Source organism: Euprymna scolopes, chromosome 10, assembly GCF_053919585.1.
Source record: "Euprymna scolopes isolate OS-2025 chromosome 10, ASM5391958v1, whole genome shotgun sequence".
Classification (NCBI taxonomy): domain Eukaryota; kingdom Metazoa; phylum Mollusca; class Cephalopoda; order Sepiida; family Sepiolidae; genus Euprymna; species Euprymna scolopes.
In genome coordinates, this window is record NC_136491.1 from 43,891,820 (window position 1) to 43,909,319 (window position 17,500).

At 32.9% G+C, this 17,500-nt stretch overlaps 1 protein-coding gene across 2 annotated transcripts in view; it reads right to left on the minus strand.

The window, feature by feature from the left end:
* Nucleotides 1-17,500, minus strand: part of LOC145285960 (mitogen-activated protein kinase kinase kinase 2-like) — a 578,382-nt gene that overhangs the window by 13,622 nt on the left and 547,260 nt on the right. For both annotated transcript variants that reach the window (XM_080134486.1, XM_080134485.1), the window contains 4 exons: nt 6,643-6,731; nt 5,013-5,084; nt 1,469-1,708; nt 474-622 (listed from right to left, as the gene is read on the minus strand). In XM_080134486.1, the coding sequence (XP_079990612.1) occupies nt 474-622; nt 1,469-1,708; nt 5,013-5,084; nt 6,643-6,731 (550 nt within the window). The remainder of the gene's footprint in view (nt 1-473; nt 623-1,468; nt 1,709-5,012; nt 5,085-6,642; nt 6,732-17,500) is intronic.

Sequence of the window (17,500 nt, forward strand, 5' to 3'; positions counted from 1 at the left end):
TTTTCAAAATGACTGGCAAGACACCCATTCTTTGGATAAGCATAAAATTTAATTTTTTTAGTTTCTGCAGAAGAACCATTTTCTGGTTTCTCTTTCTACCAGCCTTATGTTGAAATTTCTGTTGTTAACATTACTTTAATGCACCCACATCAAACCTTGGTACATAAGCGTTTCTATTAAAGAGGCTCTTATATTGCATTGTTTTATTAGGTTTTGAGCTGAAACTATCTCTGTCACTTCAAATCTTTCTACATTACATGAGCTTAAACATCACCCATTTAGCAGACTATATCTATACATTAGTCTAGAACAAAAAAAGCATATTACCATAAGTAACAGAATTATATCCAAATGGACAACATTAGGGGAAACAGCGGTAAAAAATATGTGGGAAAAAGGAGGTGCCAGAAAATGGATAAAAAAAAAAAAAAAAAAAAAAAAAAAAAAGGAAAAGAAAGAATCAGATTATTTACTTTGGAGACCTCTCCAGTTTCTGTGTTGATCTGTACTTGCTTAACAGCAAGTTCCCGCCCTGTATCTTCATCGTAACAAAGATAAACTTCTCCAAATGCCCCTGGACCCAACAATCGACCTTTCTTCCAGTTGGTTGGAGCTCGGGGTGCTAAAGTTTGAATGAAAAGAGAAAATAATGAATTAGAGTTTGAAGAAAAGAAAATTTTTTTTTTTTTTTTTTTTAATAAATCTGTACAATTTTTGAGCATTAACAAAATAAATAAATAAAAAAAAAAAAAGAAAATTTACAATGACACAAACATGGATTTTAATCCAATAAGTTCAGAAACTTATTTTTTAGAAAACCTAATAACAATGTCGGAAGATAATATTTTGTTTTGTTCACCTCAAACAAATTGCTGTTTGTGTTTTTGACCTTGCAGTACATGATTGCGTTTTGCAAAAGGAAAAGAAAAAAACAATATCAATGTCTAGAGCATGTTAAGTCAGGAAGCCGGTATTTACGGTATCATGATCAGAGGACATAGCATTTTTTTTTTAACTTATATTCACCCCTAAGGCATATCACCAGTTGGATGTAAGAGGCTACTATTTGGAACCATGCCTAGGAAAGATTAACATGATGATGATTTTACATTACATTTAAACTTCTGTATATCAGTACAGTCGGGGAAGCAGGTATCAGGAAAGGAATTCCAAAATCTAGCTGTTCGAGGAAAGAAACTATTAGAGTAGAAAGTTTTCTGGCATTTAGGGACCTGAACAGCGAAGGGATGAGATTTTGTTGCTAAGTGGGTTTGTCGAGGATATGTACATCGAAGGGGTACAAGTACAATAAGTTCATCAGACCACATTTCATTAAAATATCTGTAAAACAGGCACAGAGGTGCAACACTGTGGCGATGGGACAGGGGTTTGAGCTTAGTTGACAAAGTTAAAAAAAATCAAAAAACATAACAAAACAAAAAAAAAACAAATTGAGAGATAGACTTACATTTAGAATAATGAACATCCGAAAAACCAAAACTGGTACTATCCATGTCGCAGTTTCTCTTCATCAACATTCTGCCTTCCGGAGAATCCATGTCTGGATCAGGGGGTAATCCGCTACTACTGCTGCTGGTACTGCGAGTGCTACTAAGAGTGCCCTCACTACCCCGAGAGAGCAACGTGTGCACAGAGCCAGCGACTAATTCTGTCCGACGATTGTTTGAACGTGGAAACGTCCGATGACCTGAATATGGCAGCAGTTTAAAAACAACAAAAAAAAAAAACGGAAAAAAAAATAAATATCCAAGTATGTACAATTATAATGACTGTAAAAATAAAAATACATAATCAAAATCATTAGCATAAATAGTCAAGGATTTCTTCTTTTTTTATGGCATATCAATCCTTTTGTTAATTTAATGCTGAAATATACGGCATAATCACACTGACACATTAGTTTTCGTTAAATCACTAAAATTAAGCAATGTTGAGCCTGGCTAGTACCAGATGGGTGATATTTGGTAATACTAGATGCTATATGTGGATATGTATAATATCTCAGAGAGATGAACGCCCCTGCCTTGCACATTTCCAGGCCACCCTTAGACAAGGTGTAGCGACTGTGCTCTTGCTCTGATAATCTGGAGGGTTACTATGCAAAGAATAGATGGAGTTTCTCAGCTGCAGTGAAGGCAATACATCTAAGAAGGCAGTGGTGGTGATGGTGGTGGAGCTTTGTTGAAAAACGAAACTAAATAGAGGAAGTCTATTGACCCTGTACAGCAATCTTATACTGATGGTGTCAAAAACAAAACACCTGCTTCAAGTTTGTCACAAACCAGCATGGAAGTAATAAGGCATAGAAAACTATCATAAGAATGCTCATGTCAGTGCGCAATCTGGTCTAACCGGAAATAGAAAAACCCAATAAGAAAATGTTGAAATATAGTGCACATTATACATGATTTGTTGATATTATTTGGATTATTCGGACTACTATTCTCATCTTGGTTATTATATTCACAAGGTTTCGGCTGATGTAACCTCAGGCCTTCTTCAGGTGCATCTTTTCAAACTTGAAAAATCTTTATATCAAACTCAAAAACCTGTATGGAATTTCAAACTGAACCCTTTGTATCATCTATTTTAATTCATGTTAGCTTATTCTAACTTGTGGAGTGATTGGTATGTTATCAGAAGGGAAGGCCAAGTAAAACACAGGAGAAAGTGATAAGAATGAACTGACTTGGAAGAAAGAGGGAGAAAAATTAGCTTGGAATTAAATTTATAAAAGCCATCCAACTCATGCCAGCATATAAGATAAACATTTAGTCGAAGATGATGATTATGTTGTCTGGTTAAAACACTTTTGTGTGGGAAGCATTTCTGTTGAACCTTCATTTTATCACTCTTTTTAAACAGTTGATGTTTAAGCGAGAAGGATGATACACCTGTCAATTGTATTTTACATCCGATCCAGTCACTCTTAATAATCAATCATTTCAGTCTCCCTGTGCTATTATTTTCATTTTAAAAAGGAAATAATAAAAATTAAGGAGGATATTTGGCACTTCTTTACTACAATAACAAATTTGAAATTTTGAATTTCAAGTAAAACCAATAGTTTCTATTTGTCATGTCACAGTAATGAGCATATCCAAAAATTACAAAAAACGATATAAGGTAGAAAATTAATTATTAATGAAAATAGTTTTGCTAAAAAAACAATTTAAAAAAATAAATAAAAGAGTTTGAACTGTAACAAGGGAGGTAATTATTTTCTGAAAACTTTGAAAATCTAAAGCCAATTTAACAAAACTTAATTTTCCCTAATTGTCTTTGAAAACTGTTTTCATTAATAATTAATATTCTACCTTATTGGTTTTCATAATTTTTGGATATGTTCATTGCTGCGACATGACAAGTAGATATCATTGGTTTTACTTGAAATTCAATATTTCGATTTTCACTATTATAACAAAAAAAGCACCAGATATCTAAATGTTTTCATAAATTCTTTGATATATACTTACATATCAAGCAAAAATAGATATGTGCACCAAAAATTATGGAAAATTATCAAGAAAACTTTTTATTTACTATTTATAGTCAACGAATTCCACATGGCATCTTCATATTAGAAGGAGATAATCTTCTACAACACGCTGGCTTAACGATGCATAATGGCATAGCTTCAACATATACAAGTAAAACAGTAATGAAATTCTACTTGAAAATTTTCCATAATTTTTTGTTTGCCTGATAAGTATATCAAAGACTTTTCCTGTTAATCTATTTGTAACTGTTCACTTGTGTCTTTCTATCGATTATGAGCAATGGAGAGTAAGATGTCTTAAAATAGCATTATTTCTTTGGAAATGCAGAGTGTGTTATAAAACAGTTAAAGACGAAATTTATTTCAATCAATGTTCCTTTACTTACAATCAAATTAATGCCAAGTCTCCCCGTTAATATATAAAGTGCACTGATGAATGTTTGTTCTTTGCTTGTGAAGATGACCGCGATCATGTAACTGTTTTGTATGTCCAGAAGTGGGCTTATCAGTCCAATCCAAGCTCTGAAGTACTTCCTACATGTATGACATCTGTGGGGTGATTTTGTAGCAGAGGTGTTGACTGCTGTCTTTCCGAATAAAATAACCCCTCCTTCCTCAATGCATACAGATTTACCAGTTGTGAACTCTTTGTGGCTTTCAATACATCAGGAACTATTTTAAGCTAGGTTTTCCCACAAGTCAAAATACAGACCAAATCTTTCCTTGAACCGTTTCTCCTACAATTCTTTTGCCTTTGACTAGCTCAATGTAAAAAGCTGTTTTGGGAGTCTTGAATCTGACCTGTGGGATATATAACCCATCCAACACGCCTGATACTGTTACAGCATGGTATATACTGATGAAGGTTTTACTGGATGAAAACCTGTGTCTGGTATCTTCTCTTGCCCCTTGATTTTTATTAATCTATGGAGACAAGTCATGTGGAAATGATTCAGTTTCTTGGTGTGTCTTACATGAGGATAGTAAGAATTACAGTTCTTTATACCTGGTCTGGAGCTGAATTCCTCTATGCTCCCATACAGTGGATTGGAGACATCCAAAGGCAGTGCTAGCCTTAGATACTCTGCAGTCAACTTCATCTATGTGTATTGCCCCTGACAGGGTACTATCCAAATAAATAATCTTGTTTACAGTTTTTATGTTTGTTGCATAAATTATGATCTGAGGCTCAGTTTATCATTTTCCTGCTGCAGACTGGTACATTACCTAGGTCTTCTTTATTTTGATAGTCAGTCCAAAGTTGTTGCATGTCTCAGAAAAATGATTAACTCTATGTTGCATGTTTCGTTTTGAAGACACAATATTAAGTGCACACGAAACAGCTATTTATACTTATGATAAAATTATTTTTTGAAAAAAAAAAAAATCATGACTTATAGAATTCAAAATCTAGAAAAGAATTTCAAAACCTTTTTGGAAGTGCATGAAAAGCAAACAAACAAAAAAACAAGATGAATTTAAAAGAACTTACGTTCAATGTCTACCATGTGAGTTCCCGTTTCATAACCACGTGGAAATGTGCCAAAAACCCTGCCTTTATTACCTGGAATAAGAAAGTAAACATACAGTTTTATAAAAAAAAAACTGTGAGAAAAATATCTACGAGGACATATTTATTATATAACAAAAAAAGAAAAAAAAAAGAAAATTCTACCAGCCATTATGTATAAGAAAATGAATTCAGACAAAACAAAATTAATCAACACGAAATTCATATTCTCAAATATAAAATCAGCATTGGGTGCTCCCAAAAGGAAGAATTAAAATTGCTTTTAAAGTAGTGTTTTTATTTACTTTCTTTCCATGAGATTAGACACAAGGTTAAGTATGAGTTTGAGGAAAATATTTCTGTGGAATGAACTGTATTCAAACTTGGAACACCCAAGTTTTCAGTCTGTGTTGTTAACTACTGAACAACCACCATTAATCTAGCTCTAAACATACTTTTTAAATGTATAAAAACTTCAAATATCTTTAATATAAGTTTAATTTTTTATTTTTATTTTAAAAACTAATAGTTTACATTTAAATTACCTCCCTTGAAAATTAATGTAAATATTTATTGATCATTTATTCTTTTTCTTTTAATAAAAATCACTTCAATTATTGTTAATATCAACACAATTATTACATATACATAGGAAAATATGAATGAACAACACTAAACATTAATTTATAAACTGTTAAAAAATATTCAACATTTAAAACATATTGTATTCTTGTTACATCTGATGATACACATTAAATACCAACCCATAAATGAATAGTGGATGAAGCATAATTTTTAACAGATTTATTCAACAACTGACAGAGCTTAATGGTAGGGTAGAAGTCGCTGGATGCAGGACGCAAGACACATTTTGTTTACCTCGCAAACTGTCATGGTGGATCTGTTTGTTTTTTCCTAAAAGAGCAATTACTCTACTTTCTTCAGTTTAAGAGCAATAAGTTTACCTCTTTTGGTTCAAGATAAATCACTTTATCATCTTTTTAAGTTGTACCAAACAATTAAAAAATTTAACAAAAAAAAAAAAAAAAATGAATAAATAAAAAAAACAAACGTTTGTTTTAAATTTCACTTCTCTTACAAATAGTCTAATGGTTACGATATCGCTATAGCATGGATACTTACTTAGTATGCATACATTATTATAAAACTCTGTGGACCTTGCATGTTTGCTTGAATCTTGTCTTTGATGATCGGGCAATTCCATCTTTTAGAAAAATGATGACAGGTGACATATATGTCGACCACCAGAAAAGCTGACTGAGTGATTCGGTTGAGTGGGGACTGGTTGGCCATGGTTGGTGACCCACTCAGTGTAAATCACAAATAAAATCGTTGACATGAGGAAGGGCATCCAGTTTTAAAACTCTGCTTTAAAGAAACTTGTTTCAAATCATTTTTTGTCATATGACAAGAAGGTATCCATCCCCAGCAGCTAAGAACAAGACACGTTAAACTGCATCAAGTATTCCATGCAGATTCCAGAGTTTGACAAGATAAACCTGAAGGAGGTCAGAGGCCACAATGGCTTAAAAGTTGTGAAAATAACACTCAAGATGAGAACAGTAGTCCGAATAATTTAAATAATACGAACCAGGCAGCATTTCTTCCTTTGTCGTATCAGAGAGGATGCTTCTCCGAGAGTCTCGCCGTGTAGGATTCCTAAATCCGTATGATTCACCACTGAAAAATACAAAGCGTAGGAATAGAAATATTTAAAAGAAAGAAAAAAAAATAAATAAATGGAATTGTTGGATGTATTGCCGTCGTATAATTAAATTAATTAATCTGAAACAGAAATTACAAGCATAAATTACATATAATGACTAACTACTAAGTAGAAATATAGACATTTATTAACACATTGACAAATGCAATACGGACAAGTAACACAACATAACAGAGCAATACAAAAGTTCACAACTCATCCACCAGGTGGAGACGTCTATCATGGATGGATATGTTCTGTCAATGTACGGCTTGTATCTAACATGGAGGATAAGTGTGTTCTACCCTGTGAGGTTGCATGTTTTCTCTCACATGGGTTTTGACCCACCGTATGGGAGAAGGTGCTCTCTCAAATCCCTTGTCAGCTCTCTGCTTCCCAAGCCAAGGGAAACCACTCACTCAACTGGTGTTGTTTCCCTAATTCCACTAGAGGATCATTTCTATAGTAACAAAATTATGAGACAACTTCATGCGCGCATATGTGTAATTCTTCCTTACATCAATGTAACTTTTGTAAATAAACACTGAATTATTCTTTTTATTTACTACTAGCGTGGGGGGGGGGGTACCCGCCTTGCCCGGGTGTTTGGAGGTGTGTGTGGTTAAAATAAAAAAAAAAGTTTGGTAGGTGAGTATGAGGATCAAACTCGAACCCTTGACGCAAAGTTGGAAATTAAAGTGTGAAAAAAAAAAACATGCAACATTAACCATTGGGCCACCGCGACATACTAACGGAAACACGTTTGAATTTATTTAATTACTTAGAATTTGCAGGTGCATGTTTTAATGTCTTAATGAGGTCAACTTTGACTGTGGGGTTTTTATTTTTATTTTCCCAAGATGTTGGGGGGGGGGGGAACCAGCTCCCCTTGTCCAATTTGAAAAGCAATTGTCTGATATAAGGAAAATATTTCCACATTGATCAAAGCTGATTGCTTTCGGACATTTCTGGCGATGGTGACTGGAAAAATACCATCAGAATTGATGTCGCTTTTATTATAGGAAAAAGCCTAATCCACATGCGGCAAGCGAAAACTGTTGAATATTTATCTTCCTGAAGTCAAGCAAATTAAATAGACAGGTGAGCTCTGTTGTTAACTCGGAGATATTATGATTTATATGTGATATAAAAAGTTTTAAGAAGTTGCAAGCCGACCGAGCGCTTCTCTGAAAAAAGCCTTTCTTGGACATACACAAAACGTGAACATACATACACACATTTTGGCTTTTATATATATAGATTACTAACAAGGCTACCTGATGTTGCCCAAGACAAACTTCTACTTTGCCACCTCTCTCTATCGTTCTCTCTTTCCCATTTTACCTCTCCCTCAGCCCATTCCTCTCTAGTTGTACATACACACACAAACAAATCTCCTTCATATGATTCTTCAAAAAATGAGTTGGATTTTTGTTCCAAGTTAATGCATAACACTAAAAAACCGACCCCCACCCCACATCCTAATGAAATGTGGACCAATTGACCCCACAGAGAATGAATAATTTATTTCAAAATTTTAGATATTATTAATCCAGTGCAACGATAATCAAGAAGATATCAACTTTGTGGGTATTTGTTTTGTAGTTTTTGTCTTTTAACTGAATGTACAAGCACACACACATATACAACTGTTCTTTCTCGTATATAATAGATTAATCAAATATTTAATACAACTAAAAATGTAACTGTATAAAATTAAAACAATTTTCAAACATCTTATTACAAAAGTAATTTAATTACAAAATTAAATCCACTGTAATACATTTCAAGTATTTCATAAACAAGTCAATCATTTTAATTCTTTGTTAATAGTTAAAAAAAAAAAAAAGGAACTACTTTGGGACATGTAAAAATCTTAAAAGAATTTGGAAGCGTTTCAACTGTTCAATAGAAAATCGTTTAAACTGGCTTTAAAAATTTTAGTAAATTCTTCTGCATTAAAAGATTGAAAGTTTTGGAAGGCATTTATATCCAATTTTATGAACAGATATTTAGACACCACTACCTAAACAAAATTTATAGTTTTATGATAATTTGGTTCAATAAATATTTTAACATCCAAACATACTGTAATAATTAAATTTAACTTTAAAAAACTCTATTTAATAATAATAATAAAAACAAAAACAATTTAGTAAAAACAAATGAGCAACATATTAAAAAAATGTAAATGCAAAACAAAAATGAAAATAAAGACTCCTGGGCAACGCCAAGTAGCTACATCTAGTACTCCACCATATTAAAGCAAATTTAAAAACTACAAACAATTTCGGTCTTGATCTATCAAAAATAGCAAAGAAAAAAAACTTGTATGAAACTCATTCAGGCCCAGCTTACTGATGAGACACTCACTAAAGTTTCCCCCTAATATCAATGAAGAGAAATAAAAAAAAAAAAAGACTATCGAAGATTCACGGCTGAAACTTGGTGGATAAGTTAGGCATATTGGAGCGCTTTAGTAGTAAATATGGTTGTATTATAGAAAGGATTGTGAATTTATCCTTGATTTTTTTTTGGTGGGGGGGGGCTAGGAACAAAGTGAAGTATCTGTTATGTTGCTGCACTTAGTTTATTTTATTCTTGGTCAGTGAAGAAGTCCTTTTAGATTGAGTTAATTTTTGTTTTTGTTCCAATCGAAAGCCCTGACCCCTACTTTTTTCGGGTGGTGGTGGTGCTGGTGGATTTTCTCCGCATTAAAAACCAACCTTGTGTTTAACTTTGTTTTTATGGGCAGACAAGTAAACAGGAACACTTCCAGAGGTGGCACATTTTTTTTTTTGGAGGGGGGGGATCACAATCTGTAGAAATGTCAGACATCAACTCTGCAGTTTATTTGTACCAGTTATGATTGGAATGCAGAGAACATTGTGAAATTTATTAACGGTTTCTTGTGTGGGTGGCATTTAATTTAAGGATCTTTGTATTAAAAACTTGAAGCAGGAAAACTGTAAACAAAATGACCAGATTTAGCATGAACTAATCAAAAAAGGGGGGGGTGATGTGGTGTAAAGCATTCATGGCTGAAACTCAATGGACAAATCAAGCACAAACTGAAGTTTATTTGTACCAGTTGTGGTTTGATTTACAGAAAAAATTATTAATTTTATTAACAATTTCATGAGTGACATTTTCTTTTTCATTTTTTTGTGGAGGTGAGGGGGGGTCTTTATTATATGCATGTACATTTGTACATGTTCTGACCTTCCACCCCTATTTAAAAGACGAAATACAATAAAATGACCAATTATCTGCTGTTGCTGAATATTAAAAAAAAAAATGTCCGCATTTCAAAATGAATTGTTCCCAAATCAAATGACCTGTCATAAAGAGAGTTCTATTTTCGCTATCAACTTAAAAGTGATTTTTTTAATTTTTGATTATACCTATTATTTGGATTCTTCAGACTACTATTTTCATGACGTTTCTGAATTGTCCGCAAGGATATGTGGTGCAGTGGTTAGAATACTTGGAAAAATCAATTGTAAAAAGTGATATTCTCCTGAAGGTTGAAGGTTCAATCCTCAGTGTGAGCGGCAAATTACTTAGGACCTCTATCCAGTCATGGCTGACAGAACAAGAGTATGCTACCCCCATGAAGTAAATAAATGGTTTCGCTCGAAATTCCGTCCAGATTCCCGAGTTCGACAAGATACACCTGAAGAAGGTCGGAGGTTACATTGACTGAAACGTGAAAATCACACTCAAAATGAGAACAGTAATACGAATGTTGCAAATAATATGAATACTATTCTCATCTTTACTGTTACTTGTATTAGATCTGTACCAATTTGATATGTTTCTAAATTTTGGAGATGAGGATTGATTATCTGTATTATTTAGATTCTTCAGACTACTGTTCTCATCTTGAACGACACTCAAGAACAATAATTCAAATAAAGAAAGAGACTATTAATTAAAAAAATAAAAGGATGTAAATTGTTACAAAAGGAAAAAAAATTACAATGTCCGTTTTATTTTGTATTATTATTCATCGGACTACTGTTCTCATCTTGAGTGTGATTTTCATAACATTTTGGTCGATATAACCTTCGACCTTCTTCAAGTATATCTTGTCGAACTCGGGAATGTTTCTGTCGAACTCGGGAATTTGGACGGAATTTTGAACGGAACCCTTTATTTACTTCATGGGGGTAGCGTGCTCTTGTTCCGTCAGCCGAGTTCGACAAGATACACTTGAAGAAGTTCGGAGATTATATCGACCGAAACGCTGTGAAAATCACACTCAAGATGAGAACTGTAGTCCGATGAATAATAATACGAATAACCAATCCTCATCTCAAAAATTCAGATCCGTTTTATTTATTTAAACAAAAAGTTACCTAGCTGACAAGCATTGTCTATGGAAAGACGAGAGAATAGGTAAGAAAGGGTGAATTTCTACTGGTTTCAATTAATTCCAATAGTAGTTCATGGATTCCACAGAAAAACAATTTAAACGTTGAGATGTCAGATTTATTTTGATTTGCAGGCACAAATGACTTTCAAACAAGAAATTGCAGGAAACACCTACACAACAAACGAAGGTGCTTAAAAAAAAATCAAAAAATAACAAATATAAAATGATTTGCGTGAAATACACACATACGTGTACACACGTCCAATTTTATAAATTGCATTTTTGTGCTGGGCGTGTTTACTATCATGTCTCAAATTTCTTCCTTGGTTCGCCCCACGTGCTGTTTGAAATATCAGCTTGACAAAATTAAAATAGGCAAAATTTTATTGTACATTTAATGCAATTAATTCAGAGAAAAGAGAACAGTTAACAAAGGGGGAAAACTCTTGCAAAGCTAAAATGTATCCCTCTCACAACCTGGACGATTTGCATCATCAGCTTTCAATCATTTCCTGTTTTGTAGATACGAATGAGCAAACTGCAGTTATTCATTAACTTTACTGTTTTTCATTTATGAAAAAATGTTGCCTATTTATGTCCGCTCTGCTATTATTGAGCTTCCTCTTTAAAAAGGTTGATATATAAAGCAAAGAAAATATATGAAAAAACATTTTTGTATATATATATATATGTTTGGAGGTACAGAATTTATATATAGTTTTAAAAATAATAGGCGGAAGTTTCTCGAGAGCTCTTTTGGCTATCATCTCGTCAGGAGAAAATCGATAGCAAACAAAATAATATTGTGTCGAAAAATAAAGAGTTCTAATGGGGAACTTATTAAATGTGCCAAAAATACGGGGATACTAAAATAAATTTATTAACGTTTAAAAACGTTAATAAATTTATTTTAGTATCCCCGTATTTAAAAACGTTAATAAATTTATTTTAGTATCCCCGTATTTTTGGCACATTTAATAAGTTCCCCATTAGAACTCTTTATTTTTCGACACAATATTATTTTGTTTGCTATCGATTTTCTCCTGACGAGATGATAGCCAAAAGAGCTCTCGAGAAACTTCCGCCTATTATTTTTAAAACTATATATATATATATATATATATATATATATATATATATACACACACACATGAGCAAAAAAAAAATGGGCCAAGAGTGAAAGAAGGAAAAAATCGATTTTTCAATATTTTTCCATGAATTTTTGTTAATTTTAACTGAAAATTTCTATTTTGCAGATCATTATTATTATAGCATATAATAAGTGGAAAAATTGATCCTAAAAATGGTGAGACGGCATCTTGGCAAGGATATAAAAAACAAATTGCAGGATTAAGGCAGTGTAAAATGACTTACAAGCAGATTTTTGATATTTTAAGAAAAGAAAATGTGAAAATATCTCTTTCTGTAGTGAAATGAATTGGTCAAAGGTTTGAAGTTGAATGCTTGGTAAAAGGGAAATCTGGATCTGGTCGCCCTAGAGCATCCACTTTGAAGGACGACCACAGGTTTAAATTAACTGCTTTAAAGGATTGAAAGGAAACTTATGTTGACCATAGCAAAGAATTCAAAACAGGGGCTGGAAATTCTCTTTCTGGACATACAATATCTAGACGAATGAAAGAAATGGGATTTTCTTCTAAAATGTTTGCAAATAAGCTGTTTTAATCTAAGAAGAACATCAATGATAGAAAGAGATTTTTCTCGTGTTATGGCAAGAAAGATACAGACTGGTTCAGGAATGTTTTCTGGTAAGATGAATCAAGATTTTGTCTTGTTAGTGATGCTCCCGATGCTTCTGAGTGGTGGAATCGAAGAACTGGAGAAAGATTTTCACCAGTTGTATAAAAACGACAGTTAAACACGGGAATGGAGGGATAATGGTATGGGGAACTTTTACTGCAGCAGTAGTTGGGGAACTTATTAGATGTGAGAAGTCAATCAATGCAAAGAAATACATTCAAATATTAGAAACATTACTTTTCAACATGATAATGCCCCTGCACACACTGCTAAAGTCACAAAAAATAGTTTTCTGATAATTCAATTGATGTGATATTTTGGCCAGGTCAAAGCCCCGATTTAAACCCAATCAAGAATATTTGGTCCATAATATCTCGTGCATTGGCTGGAAGAACTTTTTCGAACAATGAGAAACTGTGGGAAGCTGTGCAATGCGAATAGAATAGCATCTCCTCCTCACAGTGTTCCACTTTGGTTGAGAGCATGTCTAAAAGGATTGCTCTTTTAAAGAAATCAAAAAGGACTGCGATTCCATCCTAAGCATTTATTAAAGTTAATATCTTGTTCTGTGTTGTCAGTCTCATTTAAGTTTCCTTGTTTAATTGTTCTTTGTTCAATATAGTTTTTAGTGAAACAAAATGTATAAAACTTGTTTGGCCCATTTTATTTTGCTCATGAGTGTATATATATATATATATATATATATATATATATATATATATATATATATATATATAAAGAGAGAGAGTGTATTTAGGTAGTCTATTTTATTTAAGCAAACATTGTTAAATAATAGAACGCTTCTGCTTAATTATATAGCGCCACCTCACTATAAATTCTAGCTCAGTATATCAACATCTACAAAAACATAACCGTGTCCCTCTAATTTAAGACAAATCCTAGTTAATAATACTAAAATATATTCCAAAATCAATTTTTAAAAAACTTAAAAATACTCAAAGGTATCTACATCAAAACCCAACAACCTACAATAAATAATATTGCTTGTTGGTTGGTTGGTTGGTTGTTTTTGTTTTACGGCATATCAACCCTTTTCGGGTTATTTAATGCTGAATTCAAAGATTCGGAAGAAAAATTTTTTTAATAGAATATATTTGTTGTTTTCATGTCGGTTTCTATTTAACCCATAGTTGGGACCCTAACAGGTACTACCACTCTGGGTCAGAGTGGACCTGGGAGCAGTGGTAATTAAAGGGTGGCTCCACACTCCCCAAAGCCCACAAGCTGGGGCCTCACCACTGGATATAGTTTAAGGTCATATCCAAGACCCCCATTGAGGGACTTTTACCCTATGCAGGGGGGAGGTCGGCGTATTCTAATGCCCCACCGACAGGGCCAATATTGCTTGTGAAATCAGCAATAATATTTTTAAGATGCTTAACATAATACAATTTTCTTCTGTGCTGCTAATTCTGACACACAGAATTGAGGTTGTTAATGTCTCTCCTGAACAGTCTGAGGACGTTCTCCTGGTGTCTGTCTATGAACGTCCATTTTGCAACTGCTTTTTGAGATTTTTTTTTTTTCCTCCAACTTTTTTTTCTTCATTTGCTTTTTCCTCTGATGATGATTTGACAAAGAATCAAAAGCGTTTGCAATACATTTGGAACTTATATTAATGCTTTTGATTTTAACACAAAAAAGATCATAAGAAAAACCGAATCGCTGTTTCAGAGAATATTAATTTATATTGAATATCAATGAGTTTGAAAACATTATTTCAATTATGCTTGCTATTAATGTTTCAGGAATATTAATATTTCAGTTATCCAACCAAATTAAATTATGGTTGAAAACAGCATGACAATGCAAAAAAAAAAAAAAAAAAATGATAATACTTAAGTCAGATGGTCAATTGGTTTCAACACTGGGAAATTTTCTTCCGATTTGTTATAAAAATGTACTTGAAGTAATCCAGCACGGTTCAATTTGTTTGGAAATTATATAAATTAAATTTTAGAGTTGAAAGCGATGAAGATCAAAGAAATCACTCAAGGAAGTTTACTACTAAACCAAAAATAGCTACTACTTTTTTTTATATTTCAGACAAAATTCATCAGAAAAGATAGTTGTATTTTTTTATTATTAATATCATATGGTGGCACATTCTTTTTTTTGGGGGGGGGGCAATTATTTAAATTTGTCTTCTTGATAATAATCTTCCTAGCTGGAATAATTATTCTTGGAAACAAACTAAAGTGAATTATACTTTTTTTTTTTTTAAATTAAAAGAACATGCTACAAGGATAAATAAGAAATTGACTACTTAGAATAAAATTGATTGAAAATCAAATATCAAATTAATATCGATTTGTCAAATCCAATGCTATTTAGATCTAACATCGAGAATCTGACTCATTTTTCTTTATATTTTAGATTTATTCAATATGATATTTGCCTTTGCAAAACATGAATATTCTGAAAAAAAAAAAAAAAAAAAAAAAAAAAAATGATGTTTACTCTAAATCAGGTCAGCCGGAAAGCAATCCAACTTCTTTAGGTGAAGAGTACAGTTCATATAAAATGCTTACCTGACTTCCTCTTTGTCAACAATGTAGTTTTCACAACCCACTCAGTCAAAGACTTTCAGTAACTCAGGAATAGCTTTAGTGAGGCCTACTGAAACCTTTGACTGACCACCAACTTGAAAAAAAACACAGGTCATAGGAAAAGACCCAGCATTGATATCGGTGTTCATAGAACAAAACAAGTACATTGGTGACACTGCTACCACTTTTTCCCCGATGACAAACAGTATCATCTCAAATAATTTGAAATAACAAGATCCAGATCTACAGAGCTTGTGTCTGAAATACACTTTTGTATGACAGTTTTATTTATCTAATAAAATAATTGTCGGACAAGATATCATCGATCTGTGGTAATTTATATTCAATATTGACATTTTTGAATCAATTTTATAAAAATGTTTTTTTTTCAATCCTAACCTTTTTTTTCTATTCATAATGTGATCTACCTTTTTGAATTGGGTCTTTTTATTTATATCGTCTGATTTCAGACACGTTAATACTTGGGACTGACTTGGGAATCTCTGTCAATACTCAGGAGTGACTTGCAAGTACTGAAATCCTCTGATTACTTTGTCCTTACAATAACCAGATTTGCCAAAAATATTATTTTTTATTTACTAGCATGGTGACCCGACGTTGCTCGAGATTGAATGATGATCAATGAATGTTTCACACTCCCATATTTTTATTGTCATCGAAATCAGTGAAATCGCTCATTTTCAATCAAATCGATTGATTGCTTGCTTGTTCTAGTTGAGGATCCATGACAGTGTACCAGGAGGAAGCTCACATGCCTCTTGCTATGACATTTCACAATACATTATAGTTTACATTGCACTGTAGAGAAACGACTGTTGATTTTATAAAATTATTTTATATACAATGGTTTGCATTAAAGTTTAAAATGCGAAAAGTTTTGAATGCGCTCCTGTCATATCAAAGAACCTACTGTTGATTTTATATGTCAAGCTTTTTGGCTTGTGTGGTAATAAAACTTCTCAAATGCACTTGTGATGTTAGGCTGTGTAAGATGTTAACTCTGATCAAAATCATCTGCCTTTTCTTTCATCAGATTATTTTGATTATCGATACTTATTGAAGACATTCTGATACAAAATCTATTTAAGAACACTGCCAGGCTCATGAAGTTCCTTCGTGCGAAATTTCATAAAAATCGGTCCAGCCATTTTTGAGTCCATAGGGAATGAACCCACAAAGTTCCTTTTATATATTCTATAATATAAATGGAACATGTTTGAGTGTATGTATGTTTGCTAAAAACTTTTGACAGAACGTGACGAAACCGGTGTCATTTTAAACCTCAACCTTTTGGACGACAAATATTGAAAAATTGGCTAAAAACATTAATTCCTTCACCCTCAACCGGGCAATTTTTTACAAGGAGGGGCTTTTTTCACCAATATTTTAGGATGTTATCCTCTCTTTTCGATTCCGGTTTTTCAATAGACGCAATGGCAAAGACGTCACTTTTTTTTCGAGCCTGCCTGCCTACTACCGCTTTTTTTTTTTTTATTTTGCTCGACACACACCTCCACACACCTGGGCAATGCCAGGCACACTAGTAAATATAGAGATTAGAAGTTATCTAATGTTATTGTAATTCTTGTAGCACTTTATCCAGATAGATGATATGCAAATCTAGCCAATTATAAGACACTACAAATTTATTGTTCCTATTTACTTGCCTCCCCACGAGGGCAGAGTTTGACACAAGGTTGGTTTTTAATGTGGGAAAAATCTAGCTCCCCAAAAAGGGGCACTCTGAATAGGAACAAAATAAAAATTGCCGCAATCTAGAAGGATTTCTCCACCACTGATCAAGGTCAGAAAAGGCGAAGTGCAACATCAAAACAGATACTACATTTTGATCCCACCCAAAAAGGCTAAGTAACATTAATATTGTGTTTCTCTGAATAAAATTCAACTTAAATTACCGCCATGTCATGTCTCAGACCAAAGGTTAACCTGAGCTTTACAATAGGAAAACTCTAAAACAAATATTTAATAATTTAAAAATCTATTTTAGTTACAA